The sequence below is a fragment of the Thermobia domestica genome, chromosome 15, assembly GCF_964235325.1.
Source record: "Thermobia domestica chromosome 15, izTheDome1.hap1.1, whole genome shotgun sequence".
Taxonomy (NCBI): Eukaryota; Metazoa; Arthropoda; class Insecta; order Zygentoma; family Lepismatidae; genus Thermobia; species Thermobia domestica.
Genome location: NC_137468.1, coordinates 173048468 through 173063850, shown reverse-complemented (window position 1 = coordinate 173063850; position 15383 = coordinate 173048468). Strand labels below are relative to the sequence as shown.

The window sequence follows — 15383 nt, the reverse complement described above, 5'->3', positions numbered from 1 at the left end:
TATTTCTCTTTGTCACTGGCTGACCTTGTCGCATTAGCTATGTTATAAAGAGCCATTACTTTATTCCGGAGCAGTTGAAGGCGAGGTGTAAACCATTTCGGATTTCCTCTGGTCAATTTGTTAACGCGCTTGTAGGAAGTAGTTTTTTCTTTTACAGGACAACATTCCTCTAGATATTTAGTCAAAGTCCACATGAAATTATGAAAGACTTCAGAAGTATTTTTACCGTTTAAAACTATGTTTTCCCAGTTAGTTTCCCTTAGATTACTTCGTAATGTTTGTATGTTAGCTTCCGCCATTATTCTAAACTTTTTAGTTCTAACATATTTGGTCTAGGAATTAATTCGTGCGGTTTTTAATAAAAATTGAAGCTTTATTTCAAAAACAAAGTAAATGAATAGGTTAACAAAAATATTGTCCATCGCTAGCCACTACTTTCTCCCATCTTTCAGGCAATTTACGGATTCCGTGTCGAAAGAATTCCTCATCTTTTCACGCAATCTAATCAGACATCCATTTTTCGATATTTTCTGAAGAAGTGAACCGCTGTCCAATCAAATCGCTGCCGTGTCGTGACAAAACGCTGTAACTTTGGCGAAGAAGTTTTGCGAAAATGAGCCTTAAAGTTTTCATCCGAAAATGTGATCTGTATCGTGTAGAACCAGTGTAACTAGGCAATAATGGTGAACCAATCAATTTTCACCAAATTTAATCACACAACATGCATTTACGTAACATTACATGTAACCACGTGTTCCCAAAGTCAAGATACATTGGTTCTACACGATACAGATCACATTTTCGGATGAAAACTTTAAGGCTCATTTTCGCAAAACTTCTTCGCCAAAGTTACAGCGTTTTGTCACGACACGGCAGATCGTTATTCATGCAATCGATCAAGTAGTAGTCAGACGGAGCAGTGTCTGGTAAATATCGCGGGTGGAGTAACACTTTCCATCCGACATTTTCCAAATAGGTTTTGACCGGTTTTGCGACATGTGGTCGAGCGTTATCATATTGATAAATAAGTTTATTATACCTGTTATTCCATTCTGGTCGTTTTCAGGCCAGAGCTTGCTTCAAACGCATTAATTGTTGTCGATAGCGGTGTCCATTAATAGTTTCACCAAGTTTCAGAAGTTCATAGTACACCACACGTTTCAAATCCCACCATATATACAGCATAATCTTTGCACAATGAATATCTCGTTTCGGTTGTGAAGGACCTGGTTCACCTTGCTTCACCCAGGCCTTTTTTCGTTTAGGATTCTCGTAATGAATCCACTTCTCATCACCAGTTACAATTCGATGCAAAAATCCCTTCCTTTTCTGTCTTTGAAGCAGCAATTCGCAAATGGTTTTTCTTCTTTCAACGTCTTTCTTTTCAATTCATGTGAAACCCAATAAGACATCTTTTGGATCATTCCTATGGCTTTGAGACGTTTGGAAACTGTTGTTTGCTCAACTCCAAATGCTTCTGCAAGTTCGTCCTGCGTTTGACACGAATCCTGATCAAGCAATGCTCTCAATTCTTCATCTTCAAATTCTTTTGGCTGTCCAAATTGCTTTTGGTCTTCCAAGCTGAAATCACCACCTTTAAACCGTGCAAACCACTTCTGACACGTTCGCTCAGCTAGAGCATGGTCACCAAACACTTCCACTAAAATATGATGACTTGCGGTAGCACTTTTCTTCATGTTAAAGCAATGAAGAATAACTCCCCGCAAAAACACTTTATCAGGCACAAAATGCGCCATTTTCAGTTGAAGAAAAAATGTTGTTTCCGCTTCAAGCAACTGACATATACTAAACAAGATGCTCAATGACAGTAGTTTTCAACGCATGTTTGGATCAACGAAACTATGGGACAATAAGCTAGTTACGCCATCTTTTGTAAAACCGCACGAATTAATTCCTAGACCAAATAGTTAGAATCCATGCATACTGTCACAGGAATCAGAAGCCACAAACCTTCATGATCAGATAGCAAAGGCTGTATGACACCACACGTCATTCTGGTCTTATCTTCGTTAGTAAGTACATTATCTAGGCATGCAGATTTTCTAGTTGGTTGATCATTAACGTAATAATAGTTGTGAGATCTGAGGATATCACAGAATAGACTTCGTACCGGTGAATTAGTTAGAACGTCAATGTTCACGTCACCAATAAAGAATACTTTGTAATTTTTGTATTTATTAAGATAAATATTTAACTCTTCCCAATTAGCAATGAAAATATTGATATCTGAGTTTGGGGTTCGGTATATGGAAACAATTATTACTTTTATGCTTTTTAGCAATAACCCAACTACTTCAAAACTCTGTTCAATACAAAAACATTCTAAATTCAAAACAGTGTATTCAATATTAAACGTATTTTTGAGATATACACCTACACCACCATGGAGTATTGAATCTCTACAGAATATAGCGGCTAACCTATATCCTGTTGGAACATACAAATGTATTTCTTCATTTGCAAGCCAGTGTTCATTAATGCATAAGATATCACAGGGAAATGTATCTAAGAAAATTTCAAGTTCAGCCAACTTGTTTCTTATCGATTGTAAATTTAAGTGGAGTATTAGTACATTCTGCAGAGCTGTGTTAGTATCATAGTTCTTAGAAAAGCTATTATTATTATTTCTTGCGTCTATTATGCCACTTATATTACTAAAATGAAGAGACGTCGTCAGACTTGAAGTTTTCACCCGGCCCCATGCAATTTTATTCATGGAGTCGGGTGAATTTGGTTTTCCTGTGCTACCCATGGCATCGCTATTGCTTCCTTACTTTCAAATTTACTGGCTGCGTCCTTATCAACTATTTCGCAGATCTTGGTACTTAATTCATCCTTACCCTTTTGATTGAGATGCATACCGTGCTGAGTGTACATTTCTCTACCTAACTTACTGATATCCACCATTACAACATTCTTAAATTGATTGCACATTGTTTTTAATTTTAAGTTAGTACTTTGTACAGCTTTATTAACACATGAGTCTTCAGTAAGATCATGGCGATAAGGGACATTTACCACAATTGTTTTACAGTTACTCAACATACAGAGTTGTTTTGCAATTCTACTAACAGCCTCATTACCTTCATTCTTGGCCACATCATTTGTTCTACTTACTATTACTACATAATTACCTTCCTTATTTACAATGTTGGGATTAATACCAGACAACACATCAACGCTTTTAGCTCCAGGCTTGATATTTCCTTGCACTGCCAACTTGTGTTTAGAATTACTATTCACTTTTTCGGACAGTCCACGACCGTGACTATCACCATATATGTACACTTGCGCGTCTGTCTTAGGCTTTCTTCTTGTATTAGTTTTATTGTTTGTAACTTTCGGCACGTTTGGTTGCATAGTAGTTTTTCCCTTGTACATGGGTATCCTTGCACTATTCCTCGTTTGTGAGTTTCCTACCGGTTTTTCATTTGAATTCACGTCTCTTTCACTTCCGACGTTTTCCAACACACTGTAACTGTTTTCGCATACAATTGTTTTACCTGATACCACATTAGAATATTTGGGTCTGGGCCTACTGTAACTTATTGTTGTCCACTGGTTGGAGATGTTTTGAGTTTCAACAAACGATTCTACTGACTTCACTTTTTGTTGCAATACTTCATTTTCTGATTTTAGTGTCCTCATGTCCTCCTGTAACACATTTATTATTTGTAAAACGCTGTCAATGTTTTCATTAACATCACAATGGTTTATGCTTACCATGTTTGACTGCATGTTTCCCCCTTGCACTTGCACTTCACTGCTATTAATCACGTTGCCTTGTTGCTGTTGTTTAAGATCATCAACCATACTGCTTAGTGACTTCACATCACTAAACAAGTTTCAAACAAGGCAATCATATTGTTGGAAACCATGTGTTATTGTATTTCAGGGAATTAGTGTGAAGCTAGGGATTGTATCGACACGAGACGAGACTGCATACAGTCTTGGTCGACAAATAGCAGTCTCGGTGTCGTCTCAATCAGCAGATGCTTGTTTCGATCTCGAGGGTGAACTCTCGGTCTTGTTTCAGTACTCTCGAAATAAATTGTGTGAAATAAAAAAGTAGAAGTAGAAAAGTAGAAAACCATATGACATGCTGTCTATCAAATAAACACAATAATTCGTCATTTTGTTCGACGCGGGTGCTGTTTTTTTCTCCCCAGGACGTCTGCACCACCAACAACATTGTCGCTCTTACATTTATTATGCATCCCCCTCAGGTTTAAACTGTTGGACTTGCCGTCCTGAACCGAAATAAGCCTTTCTTTATTCGTTTACTAAATCATACTATAAATCGACTAACCTATCCTACATACTACGATATCGAAACTTCAAGAAAATTTTTACAGCACTTAAAGAATTACTTGTGGAAGTAAAATTATTTACAGGGGTGAAGGCTTCTGCAGGGAATGTTCATTTCCTTGATTTTGCTCCGGTGAGGTGAAGGGAGCTGCAAATAGTTAGATCCGTCTTGAGCTGGCGGAATTTCCGTTGGAGATGATGCTTCCCAGGAAAAGGTGTGAAAACTGGTCAGATAGGCAAAAGTTAACACTTCTTTGTATATGAAAATTTTGCATATACCTCTCAACTCCAGCAAGCGTTTTTAATAATGGCTGTTCTCGGCTCGGTGTCTCCAGCTGTCACCGTATCCGACCGTAGTAACATTGTCGTCAACATCTTTTATATGCCGTTAGATACTTGAATTTCAGCCATATTCACTTAACTCTATGGACAATAGAGTTAGCAACGATGTACCAGTTGCTTCAAACTCTTGGGTGTTCTCTGCTTGCAGACAAAGAATCTTGTCTTCAAACTTTTCTCCTGTTTTTTTTTTTTTTTTCTCTGTGCTGGGTTTCATGCGAGCTAAGTTCCAACTTCCTACGATTTCTAGAGCATCGCCTTACAATTACATATCATGTGAAATCAATATTAATTAAAATTCTTACTTATTTAAATCCTTCACATATGCAAGTGATATCAAACACACATAATAATAATAATAATAATAATAATAATAATAATAATAATAATAATAATAATAATAATAATAATAATAATAATAATAATAATAATAATAATAAACATAAAATGAAATTACACTATTACTTTCACAATTAATCCTTTACTTACTACCTAAATCTAAATAAAAATGATTATACGACAACAACAACATTTTATAGGCAAATTAGATAAAAAATAATGATATGCATAAGGGTAATGTATGTATATTACAAGTGGTATGTAGTAGTCTTGCTGGAAATAAATTGGTGACATTATTATTCTTATCGAAGATTTGAGAATTTGTTGCTGCATCTGAAATCGCAGAAGGGGACAGACAAAAAAAATATGATGAACGAATAGGGTAGAAGGAGGGCATATGGGTGCATGGTATACGAAGGGGGCGCCAGGTAAACAAGGTTGGAAACCAGTGCTATAATACGAGGATCGTTCAATAAGTCCTTAGAACATCCGAACGGTGACACTCGTAGTATCAAAAGAGTTTGATTTTACGTAAGCTGATCAATAAAGACTGATCACCAGTGTTTATGAGGTGAATACAACATCAAGGCACAGAAAGCGAAACACGTGGGTGTAGTGGGAGAAGTGACGAATAGATCGAGCAAGCTTGAAGGTGATGACGTCAGGAATGTGACTTTGGTAGCCGTTGAAGCACACGTAGTTTCAGTTTCGCATAAGGCAATATGAAAGTGACACGCGAAGAACAGTACAGAATTTCTGTTGATTATCTTCCAAAGATCAACTTTCCATGTGTGTACCCCATCCTCCATATAGCCTTGATTTAGCTCCTTGTGATTTCTTTCTTTTGCCGACCTCCGAGGATAGCGTTTCGCATCTTCTTGGGTATTGGTGAAAGCTGCGGAGGTGATTTTGAAGGATCTGTCTAAAAATGACTTCCAGCATGTCTTTGATGACTGGTGAAAACGTTGGGAGAAGTGCATTGCATGTAATGGGGACTATTGAAAAAGTCAAACATTTGTAGGATTAGTACAGGTAATTATATTTTATTCATTTATGATCATTCTTTATTGCACAGCCCTCGTAGTAAGCGTCATTCCCCACTAGACTGTTGTTAAAGTTTCAGTTACAGTAGAAACTCGATTAACCGTCACCCTCGGGACCGGGACCATGACGGTTAAGCGAATAGACGGATAACAGAAATATTACAAATTCTGCAACAGTGTTTCAAGTCCATCCTTTTCTCCATAAGGGTTTCAGTACTGTACCAAGTTTTGTGTGGAAACTAGCATGACCGGAAGTGATGCATGACTATTTCAGTCAATTTCGCTTACACTTTATTCCGTGCTCTGCACGGCGCACGGCATCATTGACGGCACATTTAAAGTACAGTACTATCCGGAGCAGTGACGTATAACAGAGAGTGACGGTTAATCGAGTTTCTACTGTATATCCGTCACGTGGTTTCATTGTCGTAGTCGATTGAAGAAACAATCTTTGTTTATTTCGAAAAATGGAAAGAAATGAGTTTTGTGCGGTTATTAAACACTTCTATTTAATCAAAGCCGTGTTGGATGAAGTTCATAGCACACCTACTACTGTGTTTGCGACTGTTTACAAATAGGCAAATTAGTTTAAACATGGCCGTACATCGTTCGAGACGTTCAGTGGAAGTGACTTCATCCGAAATGATTCGCAAAATCCACGATATGGTTTTGAGTGATCGACGATTAAAAGTGCGCGAAATAGTTGTGGCCACAGGCATATCACAAGGCACAATGTTTTCAAATTTTGCACGAAAAATTGGGTTTGAAAAAAAAAATCTCGGCAAAATGGGTGCCACATTGTTCTCAGTGGAGAATGAACGCAATAGTGTGATCGATTCGGAGGCTAGTTTGGCGCTTTTTTTTTTTTTTTGTCACAATCTCAACGAGTTTCTGCGTGGACACATAACTACACTTCAGAAATAAAGGAACAGTCGAAACAGTAGGTGTTGCCAACCCCAAAGAAGGCGAAGACTGTGAAATCGGCCGACAAGGTGATGGCCACAGTTTTTTGGGATGTACACGGAATCACCTACTTCGATTACTTGAAAAAAGGACAAACGATAAATGGAGAGTATTATGCGTATTTATTGCACCGATTGAGAGAAGAAATTAAGAAAAAACGTTCTCATTTGGCAAAGACTTCCATCAAGACAAGTTTCGATGGCGAAAATTATGGAATTAAAATTCGAATTATTACAACACCCACCGTAATCACCAGATTTGGGCCACAGTGATTTTTTTTTAAATTTCCAAACTTAAAAAATGGTTCGGCGGAAAAGATTCACATCAAACGAGGAGATTATCGCAACAACAGATGCCTATTTTGAGGACCTTCCAAAATCTTACTTTTTGAACGGCTTAAAAAAGTTGAAAAAAACTAGAAAAAATGTGTCAAGCTAAAAGATTGTTTTAAAATGATATTTAAAAATCTATCCAAAATGATCTGCTTTTCTTTTCTAAAGACTTATTGAATGAATCTCGTAATTTTTCAAAGTGTCATGGTTTTTGTGTAAATCTTCATTATGATTATTTGGGCTTTCCTACAAATTTTCATAGAGCGTCCCTCTTTTTTAGGCTGAAAATCTGGGAACGCTGTGCATGAATGTACAATTTTGTTCGAGAAGATGCTGCTGACAGTTTTTGAGTTTATGATAAGGCGTCAACCAGGAATGCACCCACAAGGATCCATCGGGTCCCGACTCCCCCACCCCACAGAAGGAAACCTCCTAACTCAAATACATTTGTACACTTTCTCAATAAAACAATACTTGTTTAATAGAGAAATGATTGATGTAGTATGAAAATTTGATCTTACACTTCATCCGTACTCTTTCTCTTATAAAAACAAGCTAGGACAAGCTCTATCATTTTTTCTGATAATATAGTTGCAAGTAATTTACAATTACTTATATTTTCGGGTGCAGAGTAATACTCGTTCAATAATAGACGTAGTGGCTAGAGGTGGACGGTTCTTGAAAACGTAAACCGCGGTTTCGGTTTGTCACTTAAACCGGTTTTGAACGGTTAACCGAAACCGGACCGGACCGTTCCCAAACCATACCGAACCGAACAATTTCCAACCCGAACCGGACCGGTTTGAAGTCCAAACCGATTGATTCGGTTTAGACTACAAACCGAACCGAAACCGGTTAACCGGTTCTTGGAACACCCCTAGTAGTGGCTTGTATTATTGGACTCCCCCTTCAAAGCTTGGATCTCTCCCAACAGAACATTCTGGGTGTGCGCCTAGCGTCAGAAGTATGATTACTCTCTTAAATACACATGAAAGAAATTTATATTCTCCAAAAATAGAAAATAAAAATTTACGAAATAAAGTTGTTACAAAAAGGTACGTAAAGGAAACAAAGTTTACCTATATGAAGGCGCGTAAACGAAATAACGTTTACCTATAAGAAGATACGTAAACAAAATGAAGTGCACGAGGGGCGTCCAATAAGTTATCTCCCTAGACAGGAAAGGAGAGTCCAGTAAGTTATCTCCCTAGACAGGAAAGGAGAGTCCAGTAAGTTATCTCCCTTAGACAGGGAAGGAGAGTCCAGTAAGTTATCTCCCTTAGACAGGGAAGGAGAGTCCAGTAAGTTATCTCCCTTAGACAGGGAAGGAGAGTCCAGTAAGTTATCTCCCTAGACAGGAAAGGAGAGTCCAGTAAGCTATCTCCCTAGACAGGAAAGGAGAGTCCAGTAAGTTATCTCCCTAGACAGGAAAGGAGAGTCCAGTAAGTTATCTCCCTTAGACAGGGAAGGAGAGTCCAGTAAGTTATCTCCCTTAGACAGGGAAGGAGAGTCCAGTAAGTTATCTCCCTAGACAGGAAAGGAGAGTCCAGTAAGTTATCTCCCTAGACAGGAAAGGAGAGTCCAGTAAGTTATCTCCCTAGACAGGAAAGGAGAGTCCAGTAAGTTATCTCCCTAGACAGGAAAGGAGAGTCCAGTAAGTTATCTCCCTAGACAGGAAAGGAGAGTCCAGTAAGTTATCTCCCTAGACAGGAAAGGAGAGTCCAGTAAGTTATCTCCCTAGACAGGAAAGGAGAGGTGGAGCATAACGACGCCTGACACGCACGCCAAGGCCACTGTGGGGAATCCCGCTGCGCAATTTATGATCAGTCGGAGTAACGCAGTGGCCATGAGCAGAGTATTTGTGTTACGCCGCGCAGCGAATGTTCGTGTGACGCCGCGAACAATGTATTTGAAGAAGTTGGCCACCGCTGTCATTCAGTTTCTCACTAAAGAAGAGAAGGACACGGACGACCCGCTCGGGAGAGTAATACTCCCGGAAGTACGTTTTTTTCGCGCGCTACTCTAGCCAGCTGTTTTACGCGTTATCCTAGTCAGTTGTTTTAAGTTGGTCACGAAATCTGTATCATTTAGTACAAGGGGAACAAAACGAGCCTTATATCATGGAGTACAAGGGCAACAAAACGAGCCCTGCGGGGCTTCTAACCCGTTAATACTACTACTACTACTCATCTGCACAAAAGTAAGTAAATCACATTTTTGTGTATTATTTTCGTATTATTTTAATTAAAGAGTGTTATAAAAATGTAAAAAAAACTTTCCTCGGGCCGGGTTTGAACTCACTCCAAAAGAGATTTTCGTTACTAGCATATAGCGCTAGCCCACTCGGCTACGAGGACCGACAACAACAATCGTCTGAATTCTGCTATTTGAATGCAACGTGGCAAGACATAGATAACGCCAGCCTTAGTGACTATTTCCTCTTCCAAGCCCTGAAAAAACACCTGCGGGGACTACGTTTTTCGTCGGACAACGAGGTCCAACATGCTATTTCCCAGTGATTTCAAGGCCTTGACAAAGACTTTTGTTCTCTGGGATTTCTTCGCTGCCCACAAAGTGGCGACGGTGCGTAGACCTTCATGGGGACTACATCAGAAAACAAGGTGAACTTATCTGCATTCCTTCCTGTCTAAGTAGATAACTAGGATATATTACACGCCCCTCATACATATAAGAAGGTATGTAAACAAAATGAAGTTTACCTATAAGAAGATACGTAAACGAAACAAAGTTTACCTATAGGAAGGTATGTAAACAAAATAAAGTTTACCTATAAAAAGGTACGGAAACGAAATAAAGTTCACCTACAAGAAGGTATGTAAACAAAATAAAGTTTACCTATAAGTAAGGTGCGTAAACGAAATAATGTTACCTATAAGAAGGTGCGTGAGAAGAAAAGGACCGTAGTGATTGATGGCCATCGTCAATTCTAATCCTCTTTTGTTTTTCTTTTTGCGGACGATCTGAGCTGTCCCTGCGTTGTGAATCAGAACATCCAATCGAGGCTCTGTTTTCAAAACGTCGGCTGCGAACTCTCGAACTGATTCAAATGAGCTCAAGTCCAGCTTCTTCACTACAATGTTCTGGTTTCCTGTTTCGTTCGTTATTTCGTCTGAAATGAAAGGTTAATTAGACACCGTTATTAATGCGAGAATTAAAGGAAGAGATTCGTAGCTAGTATCAATCAAATTATTGAATTGTAAACATGGTCCACTAATTTGAAAGAGAAAATAAGTGAAAGGTCCTGTACCTTTGGTTTCCTTGGCAGCGTCCATGTTTCTGCAGGCAAGGATCAGTCGAGCTCCTCTCCTAGCTAAGTCCCTGGCAGTCTCCTTCCCGATGCCTGAAAAAGTACAGGCGAACATGTCATATATACATCCTTACATTCAAATGTTACAATACACTTTATTCATATTAGCATTAAGTAAACACTTCAAAAATTCATATTCTCTGTCTCCGAAATTAAAAAAAAAGTAATTAATAAAAATAAAACGATCCTCACATGGAAAGTCATTGGCAAATGTGGTCTTTGATTTTTTTTTTTTTTTTTTAGTGTGAAATAAGGCAGTGGCGTCGCAAGGATAATTTCGGCGTTTGTTTAGTTTGATTTTCTTACATCGCTACTTTAAAAAGAAATCTTTACTTGACAATAGTTAGCATAAATATGATACATTCTTTGTAAAACGAACGTTTCTTAATTTGTTTGAAATAATATTTGCACAACTTCGCCTTAAATCACAACGTTTATTAAATCGAACCACAAAACGAACGTTTTGATCTTCTACCTTCTGCTTTTAAGTTTTTTTTGTTTTTTTTTTACGGAACTCCTTTAATGGTGAAACTATGTTCGTAAAAATTACTACAATCTTTTTTACACTTAGTTTTCTTAAGGAAATAAATTTACTTAATACACAATACCTTTCAACTCGCATAGAAGACCATAGAAACAGCAGTTGAAAGATGTTAAGAAATTACATTAAGTTTAAAGTGTATCCATTGCGTACGATATCAACTGCCACAACGTGTTTCAAAATGAATGTCGGGGTTTAAGGCTTTGTAGTGTACATCACACTGGCGTTTCTGGCATGTAAAATTGGGGGGGGGGAAGACATCAAAGAAAGTGATTTAAATGGTACTACCTAGCCCAACCTGTTTATTAACTTCGATTCCATTTGTTACCTTTCTCCTTACCTTCACGGACCCAATAAGGTATATCAAGAACTCGATTACAATCGTTTCACAACCTGAATATTATGTTCCAAATAAATATAATTACTATTATTTATATGCTATTTTGTCGTTAGTAAATAAATTAAATTAAAATATTGAATATTTTGTACTTCAAAATATTGGGGGGACGTGTCTCCCTCGTCCCCCCGCCAGAGACGCCCGTAATACATCAAATGAAAGAGCAACAGTGTTGTACGTACGTATGCGGATACACTGTTTCTCTAGAAACAGGAAGCTGCTAGTAGGAAAGATGGCGACTAGTAAGCAGAAAGCTTTTTTATGTTCTAAATTTTGCAAAGACTGTAGTTACAGTGCAACCGTCTGTATGGAGAATTTCAAGGAAACTCTTACAACTACGTCCTTATCGTTTGCAGTTGCAATAAGCTCTAAAGCCTACAGACTACGGTTTACGTGCCACCTTACAAATAAAATGTTGCTACATGATTATGAAGATCTTTTTTTTTGGGGGGGGGGGGGATCGTGTCGTCTTAAGAGATGAATCTACATTTTACTTAAGTGGCGATGCGAACACGGGGGCCGACAGTTGTACCGAGACTTCCTTGAATTGAATGTGTTTTGTGCCATATCCCTGTGGAAAGTTTATGGGCCTTTCTCGCCTATTGACTCCATGTGTGTCGTGTGACGAATGGTGCTCACATTGAACACTTGTAGCAAAAACTGTTTGAGTTGCTCTTTTACTTGATGTATTGTTTATAATTGAGGAGTTCTATGTAGTAGGGGCCCATACCGGCATAGGCACTTTTTTAAGGTGGATTGCGCTTTTAAATTCTTTGGTATTAATTCTATAAACCTGCAAAATTTCATTCCGATATCGTAAGTCTTGATGTTGCTACAGTGAAGGGATCGAGATCGTCGTGAGACGAAAGCGAGTATCTGCTGCAGTTATGTTGGTGGGAAAGTTTTTTGAACAGTGTTGAACATGTCGCATTGTGCTAGCACGAAATCGATATGATTCCAAGAAACAAAGAGACAGTTAAATATGCTCAAGGAAACATTTTGCTCCTGGATTACCATGAAATTTCCTGTTACAGTGAAACATTTATTTCTCGTCTGAAATCAGGAATGTTTGTTTGTTGTGTCGCCTGAAAATGGCTAAGGATGAAATAAAGTGCTTACCCTTGACAAGTACGTGGAAGTGCTGAAAGCAATTCAAAAACACCCCCGTCCTTTTATGGTAAAACATGGGCACCTATTATCAAAGAGTGGAACGATGGATTCACAACTATAATGAAAAGTAAACCATCAGCAACTCATCATCCTTTCAAGATTCAGTCCTGTGTACGACTTTGTTTCAAACCATCAGGTGGTATTCTAGCTGCTGATGCATATACTGCTGCGTACATGCCGATTTAAATACTTTATTCGATCGGACTGTGACGTAAATCGTATAGACACTGTGTTTGCAAGTCAACCACCTCAGTCAAATCCAGCTAAAGAACAAGACGTACGGAGTTTGTCCGCATTCTGGATCCAGATGCTGTTGTTTGGTGCGAGGAAGTGTTCCGTCAAGCCAGACATCAGGGATGCAGAGGATGATCTTCACGAGTAGAATTTAGTCTAGCAGCTGTGCATAACGCATAGACTGTTTCCAGTGCCCAGAATTGTTACATGTCCAGTTTCTACATAATGCATGGTCTACTTCAGTGTCTTATTGTTACATACATATTGTAATGTTTACTTTATCTGTGTTCCTTACTTTGTAATTACTTTTCTTTATTCATTTTCACAAACTTATTATACGACAACTGCGATACATATACACGAGAATCCTACAAAGTCGTTCTCCCTAAAAAGGGCCTAAAAAAGCCTTTTTTAAAACATTCATATTTATTTTAACAAAAGAGACACTGACCAAAGCTTAAAACTTTACTTTATTTTAAATTATAATTTGTAACTGTTTCGGATATCTAGCATATCCTTCTTCAGACACGATCGAAATTAATGAAAATACAGACATATATATAAATGTTATCCTGGCTTTGGAGTCGCACATGGGGAGAGTCAAACGAGCGTAGATCCTGAGAGCTACAATCAAGGCGACGAGTCCAGCGCCGATCACTACAGCAGCATCAGCAACAAAAACTTCGTCAAGTAGACTATATATATGACGGTTAAAGAATTTAAACTCTGTTATAACAACATTTATATATATGTCTGTATTTTCATTAATTTCGATCGTGTCTGAAGAAGGATATGCTAGATATCCGAAACAGTTACAAATTATAATTTAAAATAAAGTAAAGTTTTAAGCTTTGGTCAGTGTCTCTTTTGTTAAAACAATTAATCCAAAGCCATGAATAGTCTTACTATTCATATTTATGTAATAGTGAAATGAACTGTTAGTTTCTTTGTTTTTTGTAGAAGGAAAAGAATATATATATATATATATATATATATATATATATATATTTTTGTATGGTGCACATGTTGAAACGTTAAATAAAAGATTTATCTGTTTGAAATGTTTACACGCAATTTTCTCGAAACATGGTTTCCCCCATTATGGGCCCTTATTAGGCCCACATAGAACTCCTCAATTGTACGTTAAATGTAATAAGTACTACAAAGTCTTAAAATCCCGAAATTCATTTTGAAATACCCTGTATTCTAATCACCTACTTTTTGTTTCACACGTATTATTAATTTCTGTCATGTATGATTATTAAGAACTTTCATTGTCAGCATTCCTGTTACATCCCATCAGATTGATGAAGATGTATTTAAGCAAGAAACATCTTTGTGCATTAATTAACTCATTAGAATTGTTTTAATGGTACTGACCTGAGTTAGATCCTGTCACAATCACCGTCTTCCCTTCCATCCTGGCTTTGGAGTCGCACATGGCGAGAGTCAAACGAGCGTAGATCCTGAGAGCTACAAGCAAGGCGACGAGTCCAGCGCCGATCACTACAGCAGCATCAGCAATCAAAAACTTCGTCAAGTAGACAATCTCCTCATCTATAAACAATGAATTGATTATTTATTTGTAAGAACCATTTTGTTAGTCGTTCCAGATAGCTTATTTGAAACAAAATTTAAATTTGATTTTTTGGTATGAATTTACAGATATGAGGAATGTCCTCAGGTAAGTGTAACATGCGTCATTTGTACAAAAGTAAAATAATAATAATAATAATTTGCATGAGTAAAATAAAAACTTGTTATGAAATTTATGTACTCCTCAGCACATATTTTTCACGCCCTACCAGAGTTGGCGTGGGTCAATGAAAACTTGACCCACGACCCACTGGCCCACCACCCACGGTGACCCACTCTGACCCACCGTGACCCACCACCCACCATGAACCACTCTCATCCACTGTGACCTATTCTGACTCACCAAAATCCATCGTCATCAACTCTGAACACGACCAACGGCCTCTTCTGTACTGACTAAAGAGTTTACACTTGTAATAAAACAAGACTGTGAAATTGTCACTAATCGGAGTTTGAATTTCTAGTCAATCGCTCAAGCACCACTCTGTTAGAATAACGGTGGATCTGACCTTTATGATATAAAATGGTAAAGTGTTTGTCAGTGAGGAAATTGAAACAGTTCGAGGTGGGGGGAAATTAGTGTGTGCCTAAAATATACTTGTACTAAGAGAGTATTCTTGCAAGTGTTACTTTCTGAACGCATTCCAAAAGAAACTTCTATTCGCAGGAAAATACCCCTGTACAATATGGAAAAGGTTATGGTTTCTCAATTCACAGTATTTTTCTCACAAAAGACTTGAAAAATCAGTTTTTCATAGTGTATAAAGGTGCT

General features: G+C 37.9%; 2 protein-coding genes across 8 annotated transcripts in view; one reads left to right on the top strand and one right to left on the bottom strand.

The window, feature by feature from the left end:
• The window catches only part of LOC145671370 (DNA ligase 3-like), a 965078-nt gene that overhangs the window by 698303 nt on the left and 251392 nt on the right, over window positions 1–15383 (top strand). The gene's annotated exons all lie outside the window — the stretch shown is intronic.
• The window catches only part of LOC145671368 (retinol dehydrogenase 14-like), a 180203-nt gene that overhangs the window by 14501 nt on the left and 150319 nt on the right, over window positions 1–15383 (bottom strand). For all 4 annotated transcript variants that reach the window (XM_081740436.1, XM_081740435.1, XM_081740437.1 and 1 more), the window contains exons 2-4: window positions 14396–14572; window positions 10614–10706; window positions 10236–10475 (exon numbers count right to left, since the gene is read on the bottom strand). In XM_081740436.1, coding sequence (XP_081596562.1) covers window positions 10236–10475; window positions 10614–10706; window positions 14396–14456 — 394 coding nt within the window. In that variant the 5' untranslated portion in view covers window positions 14457–14572. The remainder of the gene's footprint in view (window positions 1–10235; window positions 10476–10613; window positions 10707–14395; window positions 14573–15383) is intronic.